Genomic DNA, 22,985 nt, shown 5'->3' on the forward strand with positions numbered 1-22,985 from the left:
CCTTAAAAGAGGAAGAGAAAGGCAGAAGAGTGGGTCTGAGGGATGTCAGGAGGATTCAACAGTTGTGAGATTTCAAAGATGGAAAAAAGACATGAGGCAAGAAATGCAGTGAACTCTAGAAGCTGGGAACAAGCCTCAGTTTATAGCCGCCAAGACAATGAAACCTCAGTTTTACAACTGCAAGAAAATGAATTCTGACAACTTGAATTCGCAGGAAATAGATTATCCTGTAGAACCTCCAGGGAGGAACACAGCCTGCTGTTTTAAAGGCACAAAATTCAGACAAAGCTGATTCACATTTATAAAAAATTATTTCTCTGACCTGAGATATTTTAGAATATATTTTATTTATTATATTCCAGAAGCTAGATAATTTCTGGGGTATAATGCACTTCAGATTTATCCTCAATACCTTCAGCAATATTATTGAGACAACCATGTATCTAGCTACCTTGTTAATCATTCCTTAACCTCATCTTTATCCTGAACTAAAAATCAGAATGAAAATAAATATGACTCATAGTTAAATTTATTTTAACTATAAAGAAATACCAGTTAGGCTATAACTAAGCACATAATGTCAATAAATCAGATGAAACATTCAGTCAAAGATTTGACTACATGGTGAAAAATATTTAGATATTCCAAATTGTTTCATAAATTAAGTGATTTAAAAACAGCTTATTAAAATATATATTAGACTGATATACCACCCAATCTAAAGCAAAATACCAAAGTGATATGAGAAAAGATAAATGAGTTATTTGCCTTTTGTCTTAACTGAATGAATAATTTATTTTGTTTTACCTTTTAGAAAAGATTGAAATTCCCTCCCTTTATCTTCATTGATTTTCTCTTCTAGGGAGGAGAACGTGCCCCTGACATCGGCCACAGCCAGAGAAATGCTGTCAATCCTCTTCTGCAGAAGGGTCAGTTTTACTGCCTGCTGGTTCAGCTGGTCAGTCATTTTTTGTGTCACTGCTGTATGGAGAAGAGAACATTGGAAACATTGAAAAACACATATTTAAAACCTTTTAAATTTTATGATAGGCGTAAAGATAATTCAAACAAATCATGTTTGCACTGTATATTTAAAGGTATAGGCTACATGCACTTAGCAAATGGCAAACTGAATTTTACACTATTTAGGGGTAGAAATTCGTCAAAGTATTATATCAGCTTAGGTTTCTAAAATCTTTTAACTATGCCCAGAATTTTTAGTCTTTTTTTTTTTTTAACAACAAAGAGTTTTTGCTAAAGTCTCAATAGATGAAGAAATTCAGGGTCAGAAAAACAAAATAACTTGCTTAAGATTACAGAGCTAATGCCTCATCTTCTACTTTCAAATCCAATGCTCCAGCATTAAGTACATGTAGCTGTATACATATAAGTATGTAGATGCATTTATATTCTGAGAAGTATTCTCTACTGAGGTATTTTTTAATGAGAGATAGATTTTAGCTTAAATCACTTTATTAGCAGTGCTACTGTTCATGCCTTTCAAAGGCACTTCAATAATTCAAGGAGGATTTTATGATATTTTATGAAGATACTGAATTTCAATGCCTTAAAAATTTAGAGTACAATTTCTAAGATATATTCACCTGCATTCTTAAAGAGATCACCTTAATTTGACTGCCTGATTTTGTATAACTACGCCAAATACAGTGAAGAGATGTTTTTATCAGTAATCAACCTATGTTTCTACCAGATAAAGTTGAGCCTAAAAGAAATGGTAAAGTGTTTATGATTAGGAAGATGAGAAAATATGTAATAGGACCACTTTGGATTAACAAGAGATTCTTGTTAGCTCTTAGTCACAATGCTTTTCCCTAGTCAGTGATCAACACCCCTTCTTGATCTGTATCACCAATGGAAGGAAGCCTGCTTAGCTCCCTCAAAAGGAATCAAGCCATTCCTCCCATGTCAAGATTCTTCCATGACTGCACTCTTTGGAGGACAAAAGTTTGATTTTATTTTTGAAACATGTGGTGGCATTTTTATTCTCCTCCTGTGTTTGCACACAGAGTAATTCAGGCAGGGAACCGCCATCTCAGCCAAAGATTCGCCCAACATACAGCACCAATAGAAAAGGGTTCAGAGGTGTGTTAATGTGTCGTCATCAGACATTTGACCAAGTGATGTCCCGTTTGGAAGTTGTCCTAAATAGCGTTGACAATAATTGGGTTAGGGATGATAGCTATTGCAATCTGTGACCTGGATCTTGCTGCTGCTCGGCTGTTTCTTCGCCAATAGCTGCGTGACTCTCAGCCTGGTTGGTGTGTATCAACTGCTGCTGTTCCTGGGCTAGACAGAAGCAAAAAGAGAGGAGAGAGAGTTAAACATGGGGGCTGCCTCATTTTCTTTTTCCAGTCCTGAGCAATAATGTGGCTGACGTTCGTTTCCCTGTCTACTGAAGCATGCCTGGACCATTGCAGCGTAAGCTGCTCCGCCCCCATCCATAGGGCAGCCTGCGACCCCGCTGATCTTGGAAGTGCGGGGCCCTAATTGTGCTCTGAAAAAACATTCAGATCTCCTTTTAGACGAACGTGGTTGGTAGTCTGGAGAAGCTGTGAACAGGCAGGCTTAAACTGCCTGCATAATTGAGGAAACTTTAAAATCGGCTGTGCTAAAAGCCATAGCAGTTTTATAATTTTCTGCCACAAGATTACATGTTTAACAATGCGATTTCCAACTGGTGTCTACTTGGAAATAAGGGAGAGCTATGATTCCTTACTGAAAGAATATCTGTTTAAGTAGTAGGCCATTTAACTGGGTTTTCCCCAGATTTTTAAGAAACGCATAGGCTCAAAACGTAAGAACTGCAAGTAAAAGTAAACTATTACAGAGCTCGTCTCAAGGGGGCCAACCTGCAAAATCAGTAAAATTTCAGAAAATTGAAAGTCTTATGACATAAATCTCTGTTAAAAAATCACTTATATTTCCCATAAATCAAATACTATTTTGAATGACAATATAAATTTTTCATTGGGGAAAACAATTTAAAGGAAGACATTAAAATATTGACTATATTAAGTAATGCCTGTCTGTAATTTTCAGACTTCTAATGAACTATTTTATTCATTGAAGTCTGCATATCAGACACGAGAAAACAAGTGTTTGGTGTCTGTACTTCTTCCCATGTGAAATTATGTACCAATGAAACTTCACCTCTTTACCATGAAACAGCACGTGGTAATTATGCTCTCCAGGCCTATGTGGCTGCGACAATACATCTTCACTCCATAGAAAGCATATTTGGCGTTAATTTTAGTTAGTCTCTTATGTTAGACCGAATTTTGCATTGTTTTTCTTCAGAGCATTGAGCTAAATTAATGAATTTCCATTCATGCCCAAGGTTTATGTTTTTATTTTGTCCATCCCCTCATCCTGCTGTGTTATAGAAAGTCCTATATAATCATTGATATATTTGGTTGAAGAAGACAATCTAAAGCTTGGGAAAAAGTGGACTTATTTGGGGGCTGCGGTATGTGGTGGAAAGTATTAATTTTCACCCAGCCCGAGTGGCTCAGTTGGTTGAGTGTCATTCTGTGCATTGAAAGGTTGCTGGTTCAATTCCTAGTCAGGGCACATATCTGGGTTGTGGGTTCTATCCCCAGTCGGGGCATGTACAGAAGGCAACCGATTGATGCTTCTCTCTCACATAGATTTCTCTCTCTCTCTCTCTCTCTCTCTCTCTCTCTCTCTCTCTTTCTCTCTCTCTCTCTCTCTCTCTCTCAAGCATGTCTTGTAGAATACATGATGAATGGAATTCCTATTGTAATAACATCTGAGAAATATTTCCAGAGCTAACAGTTTCTGGTCCATGTTGTGCACTAGAGTCTTTATGAAGCATTCAGTGTTTTAGCAGAATTAGCAAGTTGTTTGATGCTTACTTTAGTTTACTTGTTAGTACATAATATTTTTCCATAAATATTATTCAAGAATTTATAATAAATTATTAATATTTGTTAGTCTGGAACATCTTTTTTTAAAATATATTTTATTGATTTTTTTACAGAGAGGAAAGGAGGGGGATAGAGAGTTAAAAACATCGATGAGAGAGAAACATCGATCAACTGCCTTCTACACACCTCCTACTGGGGATGTGCCCGCAACCAAGGTACATGCCCTTGACCGGAATCGAACCTGGGACCTTTCATTCCGAAGGCCGATGCTCTATCCACTGAGCCAAACCGGTTAGGGCTGGAACATCTTTTAATATACAAAATAACAACTGAATTGGTTGTTAAATGTTTGAATATGGCCCCTGACCCCTCCCACCCTATCCTCATAATCAAGGGGCAGATTGGTTTAGGTATTAATGTCCCTGACTGAAGTAAAGTGACTTCAACAAAATCACAGGAATTTTACATAAGGTTTATTTCTAGAGGCTCAAAACTCTGCTAAAGCTTTATTACAAATAGTAAGGCATTGTTTTATGTTGCATTATATTCTAATGAAATCAGATGTCTTTATCTCACTCTTTGTATTGCACGTTGTCCTCTGATTGTGGAGATTACAACACTGCATATCATATAGTTTCCTTCTGCATTTGAGAAGGACTGGCAAAGCAGGAAATCACACACACACACACATACACACACACACACACACACTCACAAGATCATGTGGGCATTTTAGGTCTCCTAGAGTCATATTTGAGTGAGGGCACTTTATCCTCATAGTTCTCTCTATGCCACGCAGTCCAGGCAAGATCCTGAATATGCAAGAAGTGAAAACAAACCTGGGTATAAGGTCAAGTGTCAAGAATAGAAAGGAGATAAATGAAGAGGTAAAATCTAATTTTCTATTGACCTTAGGGTCAAAAGAATTTCAAATAAATTTTCTTCATGTGATCTGGAAAAATGCTATTGCACTGCAAACAAGAGAATAGAATGTGACATACTGGAGTGAATCAGCAGATTAGAAATAAAAGTTAAATAAAAGCAGATTAGAAAAAAATAAATCAATGACAAGTAATTTTCTTTAGAAAGAAATTGAAAGGGATAAAGAATAATACATAGAAGTATCAAGTGAAAGTCTTTAGTTTTCTTGAACACTGATCTTTGGAGATTCACTCCTCATTATGTGGAAACATAATATATATGAAATGAGAACATTTTCCTCCATAATTTTGTGGAATTTTAAAAAGACGGATTTAAAAGAAAGTGTAATTGGAAAAATACTTTAAATATTGCATGACAAAAAACTAGTGTGATTGTGTGTGTGCACTAAACTTTCCATTTACTCTTAGCTATAGTTTTTAAATTTATTGTGATAGGAGGAAATAGCTGAGAAAATTGTACTCCTAAGGTAAAAACAAACAAACAAACAAACAAAAACAATTAGTAAGCACCACACAAAGATCTTTGGATACAATTGTCATATGAACCTCTTTTCTCTGAAACTCATTGGATGGGGTCCCTGCCAATGCTGTTAAAAACTTTAACTGCCTGTTTAACAAATTCAATTGTTTGCGTTATCTTTTTCTAGCTCTGTTTGTTGACTGGAGTTCAACTTGCATTCATCCCAATTTATTCATGGGATTCAGCTGGTGGAGAAGTGCTGCTAGAATCTCTGGCAGTGGAGTCAGTTACTCTCCTGTGATAAAGTTCCCATTTGATCGATGCGCTTTATTTTTTTCACTTAGCAATCTTTCTGTCTTCCCATATGTATTCTCTACCACAAGGACTGCCACAAATCCTAGGTTTTCCAGGCAATCTATCTTATCTTGCACTTAAGCACAGACCTTTGCTTTGTCCGATAGGACATCGATTTCTGTATTTTTTTTCTTGATCCTTTCTAAGAGACACTGAGACAAACAAACAAAAAAAAAGCTGTTATTTATGCACTTCAGAGTTTTTAAAAATTCAATATATTTTTGAAAGGTTTCCTTTTTATTCTCTTCTCCCAATACAATTACTCTTTTTTTTTCTCCTTGCACTGTAAACTCTGACCTTGGTAGATTAAGGACTCAGAGAAGCAAGCAAGGTCAGCAAGTGTCAAGAGCAACAGCTCCCTTATTAGATAAATTTTCTTTTCTTTCTTTTTAAAATTACACAAGTGTTATTGGTGGATGTTTTTTCCCCAGGCCTTTGAGACATATGGAGGAAGTCATTATGCCAACTCAGTAATGAGAAAGCTTGCTCTCTCTTCCCTAGGAACCTGCCTGTGTGGCTTGACAAGACCAGTGTCCAGCTGACCCTGCAACATGAAGTGAATGCTTGCAAGGTGGAGTTCAGTGCATACAGAAAGATTTACTGAGATTTAGTAGTTAGATTGAATAAGGCAATTTGGAGAAACAAAGACTTTTTTGACAAAATGCATCATAATTTTATTGAACAATATGTGTGTAGGAGGCAATCTTCTTTCTCAAAGAGAAAAGTATTAGTCACTACCTGGAAGAATTAGATATGCAAAAATATGAGCAATAGAAGGTTTTTTTCTATTTTAAATATTATAACTCATTTCATATTAATTGAAGCAATATTTTAAAATAATCTTATTGGAAAAGCCCCATTTAAAAATGTTAATTACAATAGCTCTTACATAATTTATTGAATTATTTCACAGCATTTGTGAAATAAAACATTTTCATATATTCATAACATATGGTAGGAATCAGTTCATTCCAATAACTGCATGACATATTTTAGAATATCTGTGATAGATTGTATCTATATATATAAAAGCCTAAGTGACTGTTAAAACCAGATGACCGGACAACCGGCTAGTAGCTATGACACGCAGAAGATGCTCAATGCAGAGCTGCCCCCTGGTGGTCAGTGTGCTCCCGCAGCCAACTTCCCATGGCCAGCCAACCTCTTGTGGTCCCTCTCTCCAGCTGGCCGGCCCCGATCAGCCTGATCGGCCTCATCGGGACTGGGCGAGATGGCCCTAATCAGCACCGATAGCTGGCCAGGCTGAGGGACCCCACCCATGCACAAATCTTGCACAGGGCCTCTAGTATAAGTATAATTTTTTAAAAAGGCTAATATGCAAAGTGTCCCCTCAGGAGTTCAACCGGGAGACCTGGAGTTCAATCACTCACTGTGACATGCACTGACCACCAGGGGGCAGTGCAGAACACAGCAGGCGACCAGCAGCAGCTGTGGTGGAGCAAGGAGGGAGTGAGGGAAAGAGGAGGCAGGGATGCATGGAGGCGGGGAATCTGATCAGCCCTGGTCACCAGCCAAGCCTAGGGACCCTACCCAGGCACTAATTTTGTGTACCGGGCCTCTAGTAATTTTATAAAAGGCCTTTTTCCCCTTTTTACCTTTTTCCTGTGTAGAAGATCTGACTAAAACTGACTGGATTATTTTGAACAGATTTGCAAAGAAGTTTTTCTTTTTTCCTCTCTAATCTAACATTATTTGAACTTAAATTTCTGTTCTTTGTGTCATTAGAGAAAGCCACACTGTCCTTATTCTACTTCAGAACATTTTAGAGACATCTACTAAAAAAGTACATTATTGCAAATTTTGTAAAATTCATTTAAAAAGTATGTTGTTAATGACATTTCAAAAACACATCTCAGGTATCATATAAAATTAGGTCCCTTTCTGACAAACCATTTGACCCTCAAAAAGGTATAACAAATGTAAAATATATTAAAACTATTACATTGCCATTGGATTTGATGCTCCTTTTTTCAACAAAATTCTATTAGCTTAGACATTTTTTTTTAAAAAAATGGTTTTCTCTTGAAAGTATGATTGATATTTTTAATAATCTAGAACTTGTTACCAGAATTTTGACATCTGAGTTACTTCAAGAAGAGCATGTGTGGAGGTTCAGTAATATTATAAACAGCATGTTGCAGAATAAGACATAGTAAGAGTTGCTCCCTTATTTTGAATCCCAAGATTCCTTCCTAACAGATGGGGTAGATCTATAAAGACAGAGGAAAAAAGAAAAAGACAGAGGGTACCAAGTGGAGGAGGAAACATAAAAGAGTATAGTTGCTAGCAGCTCTAATTTATCCCTGACCTATTAATCTCTTTTATATCATTTAAAAGATCTTCCTCCTAGGACAGGGGTGGGCAACCTTTTTGTGAGTGCGTGCCAAAACCAGCAAAATCTCTGACTCAAAATTCTTCTGGGTGCCAACCCTAATTTTTTTAGAACATGTTACGCCTACTTGATATTTCTTAAGGTGTGAGTATGTAAAGAACCTTGAAAAAATAATAAAATTCATTCGAGCGACAAAAACACAGTATATGATGATGAAAAATACATTTATTTTTTAATATATACACGTATACTGATAGTCCGACAGAAAACTTCATGACCGTTTGATATTATCAGTGGGACTTTTGCTGCTACATCATGGATGACAGAGATTTTACATCAGGTTTATATTTCGTGACCTTCAGAGATATGCACGAGCTACTACTTTCATCCATCAGGCTACTCCTATTACGAGACTTAACAAAATTCATCACTGAGAACAAAGATTCACAAGCATATGTGGATGAAACCAAAACACTGGTCGGATCTAGGAAGTCAGGGAGAGTTAAGGCAGAGGCATAGAAATTGCTCTTCCCCTCTCTTATCAATCCATGTCTATGGTCTTTAAGATAACTTGTTATGTAAAATTATTTATTAATCTAAGATGCACCTACACTGAATTTATCTGAAAAATAAAAGAGTCAATATTAAGAAAAAAATTGTAAATGGAAGATTATAAGAGAGGGTTTCACATGCCAGCAAATGTTACTGGCGTGCCATGTTTGGCACGCGTGCCAGGGGTTGCCCACCCCTGTCCTAGGATATAAATTTAAATTAAGTTTTTATTTTTGTTTTATAAAATTTATTTTGCTTGTGAGGAGGAAACTTGTTGGGGAGGCAGGGATTTGTGATTTTTAACATCTCTGAAAGTCAGACCCAGAACAAATACCATTACAATGAAATTTCTCTTTAGATTCTCATTGAATTGGGCTAGAAGAACCATATGTAAGTAATATCTCTAACTAAATTGCAGGCTTCCTATAGCTTCTGTACTAGTATAACAATTTTCTTTTTTTAAATACGAATCATAATGGTTTCTCCACACTTACATTAATTTTTAATCACAGCCTCCTACACGGCTGATTGAATTCCCCACCACTGCTAATGGCCTTTCTTGTAATATTCATTCATTTAAAATATGTATGCTGATACCATATCTTCTTTTTCAAAGGAAACCTGTTTAAAGCCATAAGCAAAATAATAGTCGCATGGATGTTAGGCCACAGCAGGCTACCATGTGTTTGATCAGATCTTGCTACCAGAAAACCCTTATAATCTCACTTGAAAAAAATGGCTCCATTAGGATTTTTTAAAAAGCAGAATAATTCACGCCATATTTGTATATATTCTTTAAAACTGAGTTTCATTTATAAAGACAATATTATTTAAAATAATTGAACTGGAAAAATAGTGTAGTTTTTATTTTATTTTACATAGGGTCATGTCTAATGATAATTTTTAAAAAATTGGGATTTCTAGTATTTTAATAAGGCATGTTTCTACAGCACATAGCTAAGAAAAAAAGCAAGCTATTTAATGAGATCTCCATTCACCCATTGTGTAAAACCAACATAAAAATAAGGGGAGAATTTAAAAGACAGATTATGAGATTTTAGGGTACTATAATGGCTACCCAGTTAGGGGGCACTGGAAAGGTAAGTCCTAATAGTTTGGTTACATGTTAATTAACTGATTCAAAAGAGAAAATGCAACTCTTTTCTTCACTAGGATCAGTTGCTTATTCTTCAGAAGTTTATGCCTCTAATTGTTATTACAAAGTTAGTATGAGATGATACCTTTCAGCTGACATTTTGCTCCACTGAACCCAGGGCAGCATTTCCATTCCAATGAGGTGACAATTTTATGTTGCATCCTGTAGACAGGACTTGACAGCCTCTGAGATCTAGAGAGGAGAGGAATTGCAGGAAATGGGTTATTTGCCTCATGTTCAATTATCACTTGGAGTAATTAATGTAAAGCGTTTGGGATGATTTCTGAAATATAATAGGCATTCAGTAAGCGTTATCGGTTGTGATTATTATCATTACTATTATGAGTATATTTATCATTAATGTCATTGTCAAACTGAGATTTCTTTAAACACATTAAAAATGTGTTAAAGGTCATACTACTTGATATTTTAAATTTATGCCTATCATTACATTTCTAAAGATACTATAGCTTTTCCTTTTATAATGCGTTTCACTAAACCAATGTTAAAAGTTATTTTTTTTGTAGTTTACACTCTTTTTTTAAAATGTTGTTTTATTGCTTAAAGTATTACAAAGAGTATTACATATGTCTCCTTTTTTTCCCCAAAAGTTATTTTAATTCTAATTTTTCCATAGTCTATAGAGGCAATTTAGTTTTATTCCAACTCTCATTTCTTATATTGTTATAGTTAAAGGGATCCTTTTTACTCCTGATCAATAACAAACAACTTACAACAAATTGGATATTAGCAATCTAATTGAAATTATGATAGCCACATTTTAAAATCACACCATATATTATTTTGTTCATGTAGTATTTCTCTGAGAGGGGTTGGGGAGAGAGGAAAAGGTCTAACATGATAAAATATTTCTGGGAAGGAAGCATGAAAGGGAATTCTAGAAACTATAACATTTCCAGAATCAATATAAATAGTGAATAATACACAATTGTAGGCTCAGGGTATGTAAATGTAAGTCATAAATACAATTTGGCCATATTGTTTTTACCCCCATGACTTCAGTATTTAGTTAATATTTATCAAATGGGTCTATGAAATGGACCTATATCATTTTGTTTAATTCTCATAGAAGTTCTATAAGGAAAGTATTATTATCCCAATTTGCTAATGAAGAAGCTGTGGAACAGAGAGATGAAATAACTTGCTCGAAGTCCCATATCTAAAAGTAATCAAGCTGGGGTTTCCACCCATGCTGTGCGGGTTCGCCTCCCTGGTATGATCTAGTGTTTGTCATATACAACTACTTGGAAATACTGTAGTCACTTTCATAAATAAACCCTTTATTTATTATGTGGAGGAAATACATTATAATGGACTGGGCTTTGCTTTGGGAGACTTGGATTTTAATTTCTGCTGCAACAATGGGTCATTCAAAATGTATGAGGTTATTCCTCAATTTTCAGATGATCTCTAAGACTCATTTTATCTCTAAATGCAGGCTAATCATTTGTTTCTGCTTATTTCAGTAAATTATATGCAGTAAATAACTTTGTCCAGTGAAATAACATCTCCAGTCCAGAAGCTAAAGCTAAATAGGAAGTGAGGCAGGTGGGAAAAGGACTCCTTCGAGTTTATAAGGATGAGCTCAAGCAGTTAGCTGCATTATTGTCAGAGCCAATGTCCCTGCTTTGGCAAACTGGGTTTCTGCCGTATGCTGCTCAGATGTGATGAACAAGGTGACAAGCATTGCATTGGCACTGAAACAGTGAGTGAATGGAGAGATCCATTCAAAGGTAGAGAAAGGGAAGAGATGAAAATAAAGATACATATTCCTGGTTTATTTAAAGAGATTCAAAAAGCTCACCTTGAACTCAGAAGGGCAGGATGATACATGTTTCTGTGGTAATATTTTCATTACTAAAGAATTAACCAGGCATTCTTTGTACCTCATGTCGACAAGGAAAGTGTCACAAAGGGAGTAGATGCTGAAAGCAGAACTGGAGCTCAGCTCTCCCAACTCCCTAAGATGTGCTTAGCTCTCTGGACCATGAACTGTAGCTATTCCTCAGGGACTAAGCAACACCTTGATTTTATGTATTCTTACTGCACACTGTTCCAGATTGCCGATGTGTCAGATTCACTGCCTGAGTTATTCGTATGACAATTTGCATAACATTAGCCACCATGACCTGAATAACAATTTTAGTTTTTATTGCGCATTCTTCTGAAATACCCCCAGCTAAGCTACGGTGACTGTATGAATTCAGAGCATTTATCAGTTACTCAGCCCCACATATTAGAACAATTACAGGGTTTTTTTTAAAAATGAAAACTAAATAACACGTGTCATTGAAATAGACACAAAGAAAGGCCCCACAGAGCTGCTTTACTATGCATAACTGCAATTGGTAGCCGGCCACACTGTGGACGTCCCTCTAACCCGTAATGAAAGGGAACTTATCAATAAACCGCTAAAGCTGTGTGTGAATTTCATAAGGAAATGAAGGCTGGGATTGTTGATAAGGTTACAGAATAAACGTAATAGCAGTAGTAAAAAAAAAGAAACAAGCATGAGAGTGAACATTTATTAAAGATACTAGTATAAGTATAGCCCTGCATTATCTCACATATTATAAAAACACCTATCTAGGCAAGTATTAGTAGTATCTGAATTTTACTTATCCATGATCATACATATAGTTTAATGTGATGACCCTACTATATATATGTATTTGAGATGATTAACTTTCTCCATATATATTCCAGGCCATACACAATTTTGATGCAAGAAATTACTATTTTCAAGAACCATGACATACCTCTGGGGACAGAGCCCACTGTTCCAGCCACAAGGCCTTCTCCCACTCGGGACGTGAGTGACTTGGTTGTCCAGTACCACTGTGGGAGACAATCTGGTGTGCACATAAGCACACCAATTCCTAAGGAAGAGATCATTTTTGTTAGGAAAAATCACTGTCAAAGAATTCCTTTTATCAAAATTATTTTCATAGAACTATATCTATTTCTGTGCTAGTGCAGAAGATCAGATACCTTGAAATATTGATGTCTAGCTTTAAAATATCTAGAGAGGATAGAAACTACATCTGTTACTGCATTGCTGTACTTGTGGGAAATAAAGAAACACTGTAAGATCAAAGTAAATTAAGCATAAATCAGAAGTAAAACCAAAACCTGTGTTGTTTGGCTGTAAGCTAAGTCAAAATCCAAGATTGCTCTTATGACAAGTACCAATATTAGGACCAAGATTGGAGATCCACATCTAAGTTCATTACCTCTATATCATAATGTGCAGTAAGACAGAAGTAAAGAAATAAATGGTGTAAGGATCAAAAAGAGGAAAAAAATAACTCTTTTGAGCTGCAGATGATATGACTATGAATAAAGAAAAAATGAAATAGTTTAGATGCAAATGATTTCAATTAATAAGAGAGTTCAGCAATGTGGGTAAGATCAACATAAACATTTTTATAATTAATGAAAAGTTTAGCCACATCTTTAAAATCAGTTACAGTTCAATGTACCAACAACAAATTTTTAAAAATACTGTATGCATTAGCAAAAATAATACCTTGTTACATCCAACAAAAAATGTGAGATTTAATATATGAATATTGTAAGCTTTATTGAAAAGTCTGAAAAAAATCCAGTATCTTATGTTCATTGACAGGAAGAGCCAATGTAAAGATATCAATTCTCATCAATTTACTCTATAGAATCAATGCATTTTTAATCAAACCTTAGTTTGATACAAGTAAATAAGCTTATTTTATAATGTCTTATGAAATAAACTGAAAACATAAATTCCAGATATTTCTGGTTATGGCCACAACAAAAGCACCAGATTTACCTTCCCTTGGTAAAAACTATAAAGCTGGACAAGGTATCTATACTAATAAAAGGGTAATATGCAAATAAACCGAACGGCAGAACAACCTAATAACCAATCAAAGCATAATATGCTAATGATATGCTAATGCTGGTCAACCACTCACGATGATGTGCACTGACCACCAGGGGTAGACACTCCGACCAGTAGGTTAGCTTGCTGTTGGGGTCCAGCTGATCAGAACTGAGCAAAATGGGCTGGACACACCCTGGAGCCCTCCTGTGGTCCTTCCCTGGCCCGATTGTGCACCAGTGGGGTCCCTAAGACTGGCCTGTGCCCTCTCGCTATCCAGGACCCTTCGGGGGATGTCGGAGAGCAGGTTTCAGCCCAATCCCACATGCCACTCCCCTTGGGAGGGCACCAGATGCAGGGCTCATGGCTGGTGAGTGGTGCTGCAACAGCGCAAGCCTCTCTGGATCAGAACTTACTGGGCGTGAGCCTGTGGCAGGCACAGTAGGCCGGGATGAGCAGGAGCAGCAGGTAGGAGCTGCAGGCAGCATTGGACTGCGGGTTTTGGCTGATCCCTGCAGACTACCCAGAGGGACCCCACCCATGCACGATTTCGTGCACTGAGCCTCTAGTCTATACTAATAAAAGGGTAATATGCTAATTAGACCAGACATCTTCTGGACGTCCTTCCAGACAAGGCCACAGTGGCTGCAAGGACTGAGGACCCGCAGCCGCAGAGGCTGTGAGGGCCAGTCCAGCACCATGGTCCCTTTTGCAGAGGCCATGGGAGAAGGCATCACAGGAGAAGGCAGAAGGGAGAAGGGAGAAGGACAGCACCGCAGAAGAAGGGAGAAGGTGGCAGTTAGGCAGTTAGGGTGATTAAGCCAGGAGGGGAGAGCAGTCAGGTAGTTAGGGCTATCAGGCCAGCAGGGGAGAGCAGTTAGGCAGTTAGGGGGATCAGGCAGGCAAGTGAGCAGTTAGGAGCCAATCTGGTTCCAGATTGCAAGAGGAATCCCAGATTGGAGAGGGTACAGGCCAGGCTGAGGGATCCCCTCCCCCATGCACAAATTTTGTGTACTGGGCCTCTAGTATCTATATATAGAAAAACCTAAGGCACCGGCCAACCGTTTGACAGGTAGCTATGACATGCACTGACTACCAGGAGGCAGATGCTCAACTCACAGGCATGGAAACATGGAGCAGACTGATGAATCTCAGAGGGAAGGGGGTGGGGGGAGGGTGGGAAGAGATTAACCAAAGATCCTATATGCATACTTAGAGGCCCAGTGCATGAATTCGTGCACTGATCGGGTCCCTCAGCCTGGCCTGAAGGGATCAGGCTGAAACTGGCAGTCCAACATCCCCCGAGGGGTCCCAGATTGCAAGAGGGCACAGACAGGGTCTCTAGTATAACAATATTTTTCAGGTGTTGGACAAAGACAACACAGCAATAGGATTCTTGAGAGAAAGGGACACACATGCATGATTTGAACTCCATATTCAATCTAATTTTCTGCCTGGGAACAGTTTTTAAAATGCATCTTTGGGTAAACCTTAAAAGAAAGATAATACTGGGTGAAGAAAACAGAGCTCTGAGTGTGGGGCTGCTGAGGAGGTTAGAATATGTGGGAAAAGTTAAATAAAACATGGGACAGGTCATTTTAAAGATCAACCTTGGGGTACTCTTGCATCTTGGGCTGAATACCACGCTGTGCTTGAAAAGAGGGAGAAGCCTTATTCCTGGTTGCAATACCAGTTATTTTATCATAAAAATATCCTATAGCAAACTAGAGAAAGTCCTCAATAATTATAGGTTGAATGATTGGATATTGCTATTTTTTCTTCTCCTTTTCTATTTTGATTATTTGTTTCATTGTAAATATGTGTCTTGTTACATTTAATTTATATTTTTTCCTCTCACCTATGACTTTGGTTTGTTCTCCCCCCACCCCCACCCCCGCCTCCGAGAGAGCAGAGCTGATTTACAAAACGTATACTGAAAGAAATGTTATATGACTGTGAAATCGAACCACTACAAGTGCAAATCAATATGAGATGAGATGTATGTCTCTAAATCAGTATTAAGGAATCTATTCTGCTTAAAAATAAAAATAATTAAAAGAATGCAGAAATCACCCTGAGTGTTAAAGAGGGAACCCAGTTTTCCCAGGGTAAAGCAACTAAAGTTAGTAATCATCTGCTTTGGAATATTTAGGCTTCTTAGGACCAAATGGTCTTCTACAAGTAAAGCTGACTCAGTCATTCATCCTTCCAAGGCAGATAAATTGAGCACCATATATCTTATTGTGCCAGGTTGTTTTGAAGGAGAAGTTTAAAAATTCAGTTCCATGAAGACATAAAAAGACACTGTACATTTTGTGAAAGTATGGCAGTACTTGCAAAAATAATGTGAAACAAAGAACTGGCAAAAGCAAGATATAAAAAGGAGAAAGATTTAAATTTAAGAGAAACACATACAGGGATATTTTAAAAACTTAGATTCCCCATGCAAATCCATTGATTATCCTAATTGCAGCGAACGATGAATTTCAACCGATGCACAGTTGTATGTCACATGAACATTAGCTGAATGACTATTGAGGCTGGAATATGAGGCAGGAAAATGATAAGTACCACTAATTCTACATATTCTGATTTTTGAAAAATGATAGATAGATGATAGATAGATAGATAGATAGATAGATAGATAGATAGATAGATAGATAGATTATGAGAATAAATAACAGGGTCACTAGCTATTAAAATTCTAAGTAGTAAAACAGACTCATGACTAAAATAGCTGAGTAGGCAAAAAACATAGCAGCAGATTGCTCATGACCCGGAAATCTCTGGTCTGGTATAAAATAGAAGAATTATCCATAGAACCCCTGGTGTGACTTGTAATTAGGTTTATGCTATGATGTTAAAAATGGAAATACAATTTTAAAGTCAAATTATCAAGAAATATGTTTAAAAATAGAAAATTAAGCATGGTAAAATGGTGACAGGCAGAATAAGATAAATGTAATGATCCCAGACAAGCATTTTGCTTAAATCTAGAAATCCTTTGTATTTTTCCAATCGGATTATGTGCATGGAGAGCAGGTACTTTGAAGTGGTTAGCTTTCCATGGGGTGGTACCCCTGCAAGCAGCAGACTGCATCTGGGATTCTCTTTATGGGTAATAACACCATTGCTTTTGTGCAGCAACATGTACTAAAAAAAAAAAAAAAGCTTGTATTGATTCTTTGATTTTTCCAAGTTAATAGGTAAAAGGTCTTTTTTTTTTCTAGGGAAAAGCAGACATCTTTGGTTATTTATGAACATGAGCCGATTTTGCAGAAATAGGAGGCAGAAAAAGGAGTCTAATCTGACTTATCCAATGTGAAGTCTTGTGGATAATGAACTAAGAGAAGCATTATAAATACACAATCTACTATATTTTTGATTGACACATTTTAGAAACCCCAAACTTTGTTATATGTATAACATATTTTATAAGTAACCACTTTAAAATTATTAGTACAACCTTTTACACAAATATGTTTTATTTTACCGAGTTTTCTTTTTCTGTTTCTTTCCCCCACACTGTGAATTCAACATATTCAGGGACACTGCAAGCTGTTTGTGTTCCAGAAGATGGCAGGCTTTCCCAGTGTGCAGACCACAAAGCCTGGGGAAAGGCTGGCTAAGAGGCTGTGATGCTTAATCCTACACATAATCCTGTTGTTCCTGAAAATTGACTCTTAGCGTTTTCTCTTAAATAACACATTTCAAAATAGTATTTTTGTATTAAAAAACAGGTGTGGAAATACAAAAAAAATTCTCATTTAATCAACTGCACTAAATACTTGTTAAATTCTAGCACATATACTTAAATATTCAGTAGCAATTTACTGAGTAGAAATGTCAAGAGAATTAAAAAAAAAGAGGAAACAATGAGGAAAATTAAGATACAGCTTATACTCTATTTAGTATTAGTTTTCACTGTTGGTAATAACAGGGTAGACATTTGTTATCCAAGGAAATAAAAAAATAATATTTAATATAATGGTATGGTTCTCTTTTTACAGCATGTGAGAATAATTCCCTTTGGATGCTAATAGGCTTGACAATAATTTTGCAAACTACACATGCTATAAATTGAATATTGTGTCCTTCCTCCCCCAAATTCATATGTTGAAATTCATAAGTGCCCAATATGATAGACTTAGAATTGGGGGGTTGGAGATGGTTAGGTCATGAGGCCACTCCCTCATGATGGGATTGATGCCCTTATAAAAGAGGCCCTAGAGATACCCTTCACTCTTCCACCATAGGAGGATACAATGAAAAGCTTGGGACCTGGAAAAGGCTCTCACCCAATGATGCTGGCAGCCTGGCCTCAGGCTTCCAGCTTCCAGAACCGTGAGAAATAAATGTCTGTTGTTCGCAAGCCACTGAGTGTGTTATTTTGTTACAGCAGCCTGAATGGACTAAGACAACAGATGAATTTTATTGATCAGATTTGTCATATCTACATGTAGTCTAATAAAAGACTTATAGAACTTATAATTTTACATATTATACTAGAAGTCATAATTCATTTGACATAAGCCACTTACTTGTACATACAACAAGTAAGTGTAGCTTATATTAAAAAGAATAAATAAATGAAATTCTAAAAGAAACCAAGTTATTAAACTCATCAAATAAAATATTTATGTTGTTTCATATTTGACTTTTATTTTCCTTCTGGCCCTTTCATTAACTCTTTACCATATTTATGACCATCCTTTATATAAAATAAAACCAAAAAAAGGTGGAAGACTCTCTGGGCTAGCTCTGGTTTTTGCCCCCTCTCTCTTGTCCCATTTATTAAAAAAGAAAAAGAAAAAAGTACACACAATAAAACCTTCACAATTGAGTGTGTATATTTCTATATTTCCCAAATTTACATCTCTAGCTGACCTCCCTTCTAAACTCCAAGTCCATCCACAATCCACAGAGTTCTTTTGAGTTCTTTCTATGTGGCTGGCACTGTTGTATGCAGTGAATAGAATAGTAAATAAGAAAGGCAAGGTTCCTATTTTTATGGGATGTATGTTCTACTGTTAAAAGACATAAAATACACAACTGTTTACATACGTAGACCCAATAATTTTAAATAGCGCTATGAAAAAAAATAAGGGTGATAAAATAAGGATGGCAACTTTACACGGAGTAGTCAGCAAGGTCTCTGAGGAGGGACATTAAAGTTGCAGTTTCATGAGGAAAAGAAGTCCTTCATTCTAAATACTGAAGGAAGAGCATTCTAGCAAGAGTGAGCAGACAGTTTCCTTGAGATGCATGTTAATTTGACATGCTCAGCAACCAGAAAGAAGGCCAGTGTGGCTGGAGGAAGTGAAGTGGAGTGAGCATGGATCCTAATGGAAGATCTATATACAGTGGGGCCTTGACTTACGAGTGTCCCAACTAACGAGTTTTTCGAGATATGAGCCATCTCTCAGGCTGATTTTTTTGCTTTGAGTTATGAGCTAAAATTCAGGTAACCAGCTAGCTTCAGATACCCCACCGCTAGTTGGCACAGCAAACGTCACAGTGAACGCCACAACATCAGCCCAGCATCACGTGTCTCACTCGTTCACTTTAAGATTTGACATACGAGTAATTTGAGTTACGAGCTCTGCCACAGAACGAATTAAACTCGTAAGTCAAGGCCCCACTGTATATATAAAAGCCTAAGCGACTGTTAGACCGAATGACTGGAATGACCCGTTGACCACCGGGAGGCAGATGCTCAATTCAGGAGCTGGTGGTCAGTGCATTCCTACAGCCAACCTTCCATGGCCCCTCCACACAGCCGGCCAGCCCGCATTGGCTCCTGGTGCTAAACCTGCTTCTGGGTCGGGCTTTTGTACATAGCAGAGCAGCTCCCTCACTGAGATCTATAGAAAGTCACAAGGGTTTGTCTCGTTCCCATCCTCTCCCTTCCCCGGGGGCTGCCCGCCGTGGTGGCGGCACAGTGGCAAAGGAAGGAGGAGGGGGGGAGGCAGGGAACCGCATGGTGGTGGGGCACCAACAGGGGTATTGGTATCCAGCATCTGTTTCTTCTGTGCCCAGCCTGGTGACCATCGCCTCCTCTCCCGTCCCCTCCTCTCCCGTCCCAGCCCGGGCCTTCAGTCCTGGGCTGGGATGGGAAACTGGGGGTGGTTGGTGGTGGTTGGGGGTGGTTCCCAGGGGGGCTGAGGGCTGGCTCCCTTCTCGAGGCCAGCGGCCAACCTCCCGTGGTCCCTCCCCCACCATGTATGAATTCGTGTACCGGGCCTCTAGTGAGATCATAAAGATAGGCAAGCTCAGGTCAAGTAAGATCTGTGATCCCTGGTGAGAATTCAGCATTTTATTCTAAATGTAATGCAAAGCTACTGAGTAATTTTGAGCATGTAAGCAAAATATAAAATTCACAGATTTTAAGATACACATCTTTGCAATCAAGAATATATTTTGAAATGAATGGTATCTTTCAGTCAGTATTGGTTGGACAGTTTCATTTTAAATATGCAAAAAATTGACATATAGTAAAAAAAAATTCCTAAGTCTAAGAGATATGTAAATCTAAAAATTCTAAGAAATAATGCTGTCATACTTTCCTTTCTTGTAATAGGCCACAATAGATGAAGTCATATGTCCAATGAAATACACTAATAAAATGTTTTAAAAGTTTAAACACCTTAAATTTAAACAATGTCATGTCAAATCTATTCAATAAAAAGTTTTTTAAAATCTCCTACTTCTGTGGAGCATGGATTACAGAAGACAAGGGTGGAGATATGGACAAGTTAAATAATAGAGACTAGGAACAGGATGGTGTAGTGAAGGTGGAGAAAAGCTGAGAAATCTGGAATATATTGGAGGAGATACTAAGAAGATTATTTTTTTCTTTGTTAAAGGATAGAGGGAAAGAAAATGTCAAGAATATATCCAAGGGTCCAGCTGGCATGACTCAGTGGTTGAGCATTGAACTATGAATCAGGAAGTCATGGTTCAATTCCCAGTCAGGGCACATGCCTGGGTTGTGGCCTTAATCCCCAGTGTGGGTGGGGTGTTTAGGAAGCAGCCGATCAATGATTCTCTCTCATCATTGATGTTTCTATCTCTCCCTCTCCCTTCCTCTCTGAAGTCAATAAAAATATATTAAAAAAATAACATATCCAAGGTTTTGAATTATGAAACTAGCCATCACTGAGACGGTGAAGATTTAAATTCAAGTATGTGCATGCAGGGGCTGTAGTTGTGGGAGAAGTTAAGTAAGCAGTTGATGTATACCAGTACCTCATTTCACCTATTATCCTCTCAGGGAAGGATTGCTCACCTCCCTTGTAGGCCATGCACCCTCCTGTATTTTCTCATAAGCTTCATTCAGAATGCTTATCACCATTTTAATGCATTTTTTATTCAGTTTTTCCTTCTCATACCCTTCCCACTGGTCTGTAGAATCCATGAGAGCAGGACAATGGGAGTTTGTGTTCATTCTTTCACCTTCAGCACAAGCACCATGCTGTGGACAGATCAAGTCCCCAGCAAGCAATTACTCAATGCATAAATGCCTTAATCCTAATTTCTTCTTTTTATCCTGCCTATTTCAAAGTGCTTGGTCACTGACAAACATCCACTCTGCTAGACAGGAAACCACACACAGCTCTGATGTAGCCAGGAGTGACTGTGTGCTAAGATGAGAGAGAGTGAACAATGCAAAAAAATATGCCAGAAAAAAAAATCCTATAGATATACGTATTCCTTTTATTTGGAATCACTATAAAATTCCAAAAGCAGTAGGAAAAAATATGTTATTTTTTTAAATCCCAAATTATCTCAAATTAGTTAGCCCAAATCAACCAGGTTTTATTTGTACTTCTTCCACAACCTCTGTATTTCACATATGAAGAAACTGAGGTTCAGGGAGATCAACTGACTTGCTCAAAGTTATGAATCTAGATAGTATGGGAACCAGGATTCCAACCCACGACTACTTAGTTTGATCTTGATAACTGTATGTGTTCCACAGCACCAGGCTGTTTCAATTTTTAAAATCTGTTCACATCCCAACTATATTGACGTGTTTTTTTTTCCTTTCATGTTGTGGGTGTAATTCTGAGCACAACCAACGATACCCTTGAGTTGAATGAACTGAACTCACAGTCACTGTGGTGTTATATTCTTTGTTAGTAATTATCCCAAATAAAAATACCTCTGTAAGTGACTTTGACAACTTCAATTAAAACAGAATTGTTGCATGTTGTTTGTTCATCCTTTCTCCATTAGATAAGGTAACACTTAATTGCACTGTCTAACTGAAATATGGTCCACTTTCACCTAAGATATAAAATTATTTTCTGGGAGAGATACTTGAACTGTTAGCTTGCAATCTTACAGACCTTATAGTTAGGGGGGAAAGAAGGAAAGAATGCATCTTACTTCCCTCTCGTTGTCTCAAAGCTTGACTGTTGATAGTTGGTTCTCTGGCTTTCACTGGTGTCACCTCTGCTGAGATATGTTTCCCGTGGGGATCGATTTCCCAGGCCACCAACCGAGTTGAGAGAAGTCACTTGATTCGACTTGCTGGCAAAGCTCTGAAGAAATTTCAGCGTGGAGTTGGCAAGGACCACCGAGTCGGCTCCAGGGCTGAACTTGCTGCTAGATTTGGTCAGCGGGGCCAGAGTTCGTAGCTGCAGCACCCTTTCCTCCGGCTCCTCTGTGGATGTGGGGGCCGGGCGGCTCACACCCGCAGGAGCCGCGCTGGTCTCTGAGGGAAGCGAGGCTGCTTTTAGGACACCTTCTTCTGAGGTTCTTGTCTCAGGGGCCACCTCAGCTGCCATGATCTGAGTGGTTGGCAGCATTCGGTGACTCTGTGGTTGATTTAGAGGAACCGAAGCAGAGGTCATCTTCTTCTGGGAGTTTTCATCCTCGGGCGTAGTCCAAGTCTGCGTGGTGTGGTTAAGCCCGAAGCCCCCACTCCATATACTGGAGAGCAGGACAAATAGCCTTGCTCCCTTCATCTCAGTAGTTTGAAGCAAGAAAGCTCATGTGAAACTGGGGAGTGAGTCCGTCTGCCTTTTCAACGGCTGCTTCCACACTGACTCCGCTAAGACAGGGCTTGGCCAATGTGAGATGTGCAAAGGAAACAGGTTTCTGTGTTTTGAAGTGGACTCAGGAAGTCTGATTTCCTGTTTCTGTAGGTTCGGTGTGATCTGTGACCTCTGGTAGGATGGATCTATGGAAGCGAGAAGGGTTTCTGACGAGGCTAAGGGCAAATGGGAAAACACAGGCAATTGTTACCAGGAAAACCCATGAGAAAAACATGAAGTAACTTGGCTTCCCGTAGGTACACCGAAGCTTCACCTGTTGCTCATTTTGAAGAGGAGCTTCATGTTGACAATGGGGAGCGTGGAACCTGTTTGGATGTAC

At 38.0% G+C, this 22,985-nt stretch overlaps 1 protein-coding gene across 1 annotated transcript in view; it reads right to left on the reverse strand.

Moving 5' to 3' along the window:
• Positions 1-22,675, reverse strand: part of MMRN1 (multimerin 1) — a 43,832-nt gene extending 21,157 nt beyond the window's left edge. Inside the window, exons 1-5 of the mRNA XM_059665431.1 lie at positions 21,996-22,675; positions 12,505-12,624; positions 9,810-9,916; positions 2,218-2,307; positions 808-981 (exon numbers count right to left, since the gene is read on the reverse strand). Of these exons, the coding sequence (XP_059521414.1) occupies positions 808-981; positions 2,218-2,307; positions 9,810-9,916; positions 12,505-12,624; positions 21,996-22,576 (1,072 nt within the window). The 5' untranslated portion in view covers positions 22,577-22,675. The remainder of the gene's footprint in view (positions 1-807; positions 982-2,217; positions 2,308-9,809; positions 9,917-12,504; positions 12,625-21,995) is intronic.
• Positions 22,676-22,985: the final 310 nt, after the last annotated feature.

The sequence above is a fragment of the Myotis daubentonii genome, chromosome 1 (assembly GCF_963259705.1).
Source record: "Myotis daubentonii chromosome 1, mMyoDau2.1, whole genome shotgun sequence".
Classification (NCBI taxonomy): domain Eukaryota; kingdom Metazoa; phylum Chordata; class Mammalia; order Chiroptera; family Vespertilionidae; genus Myotis; species Myotis daubentonii.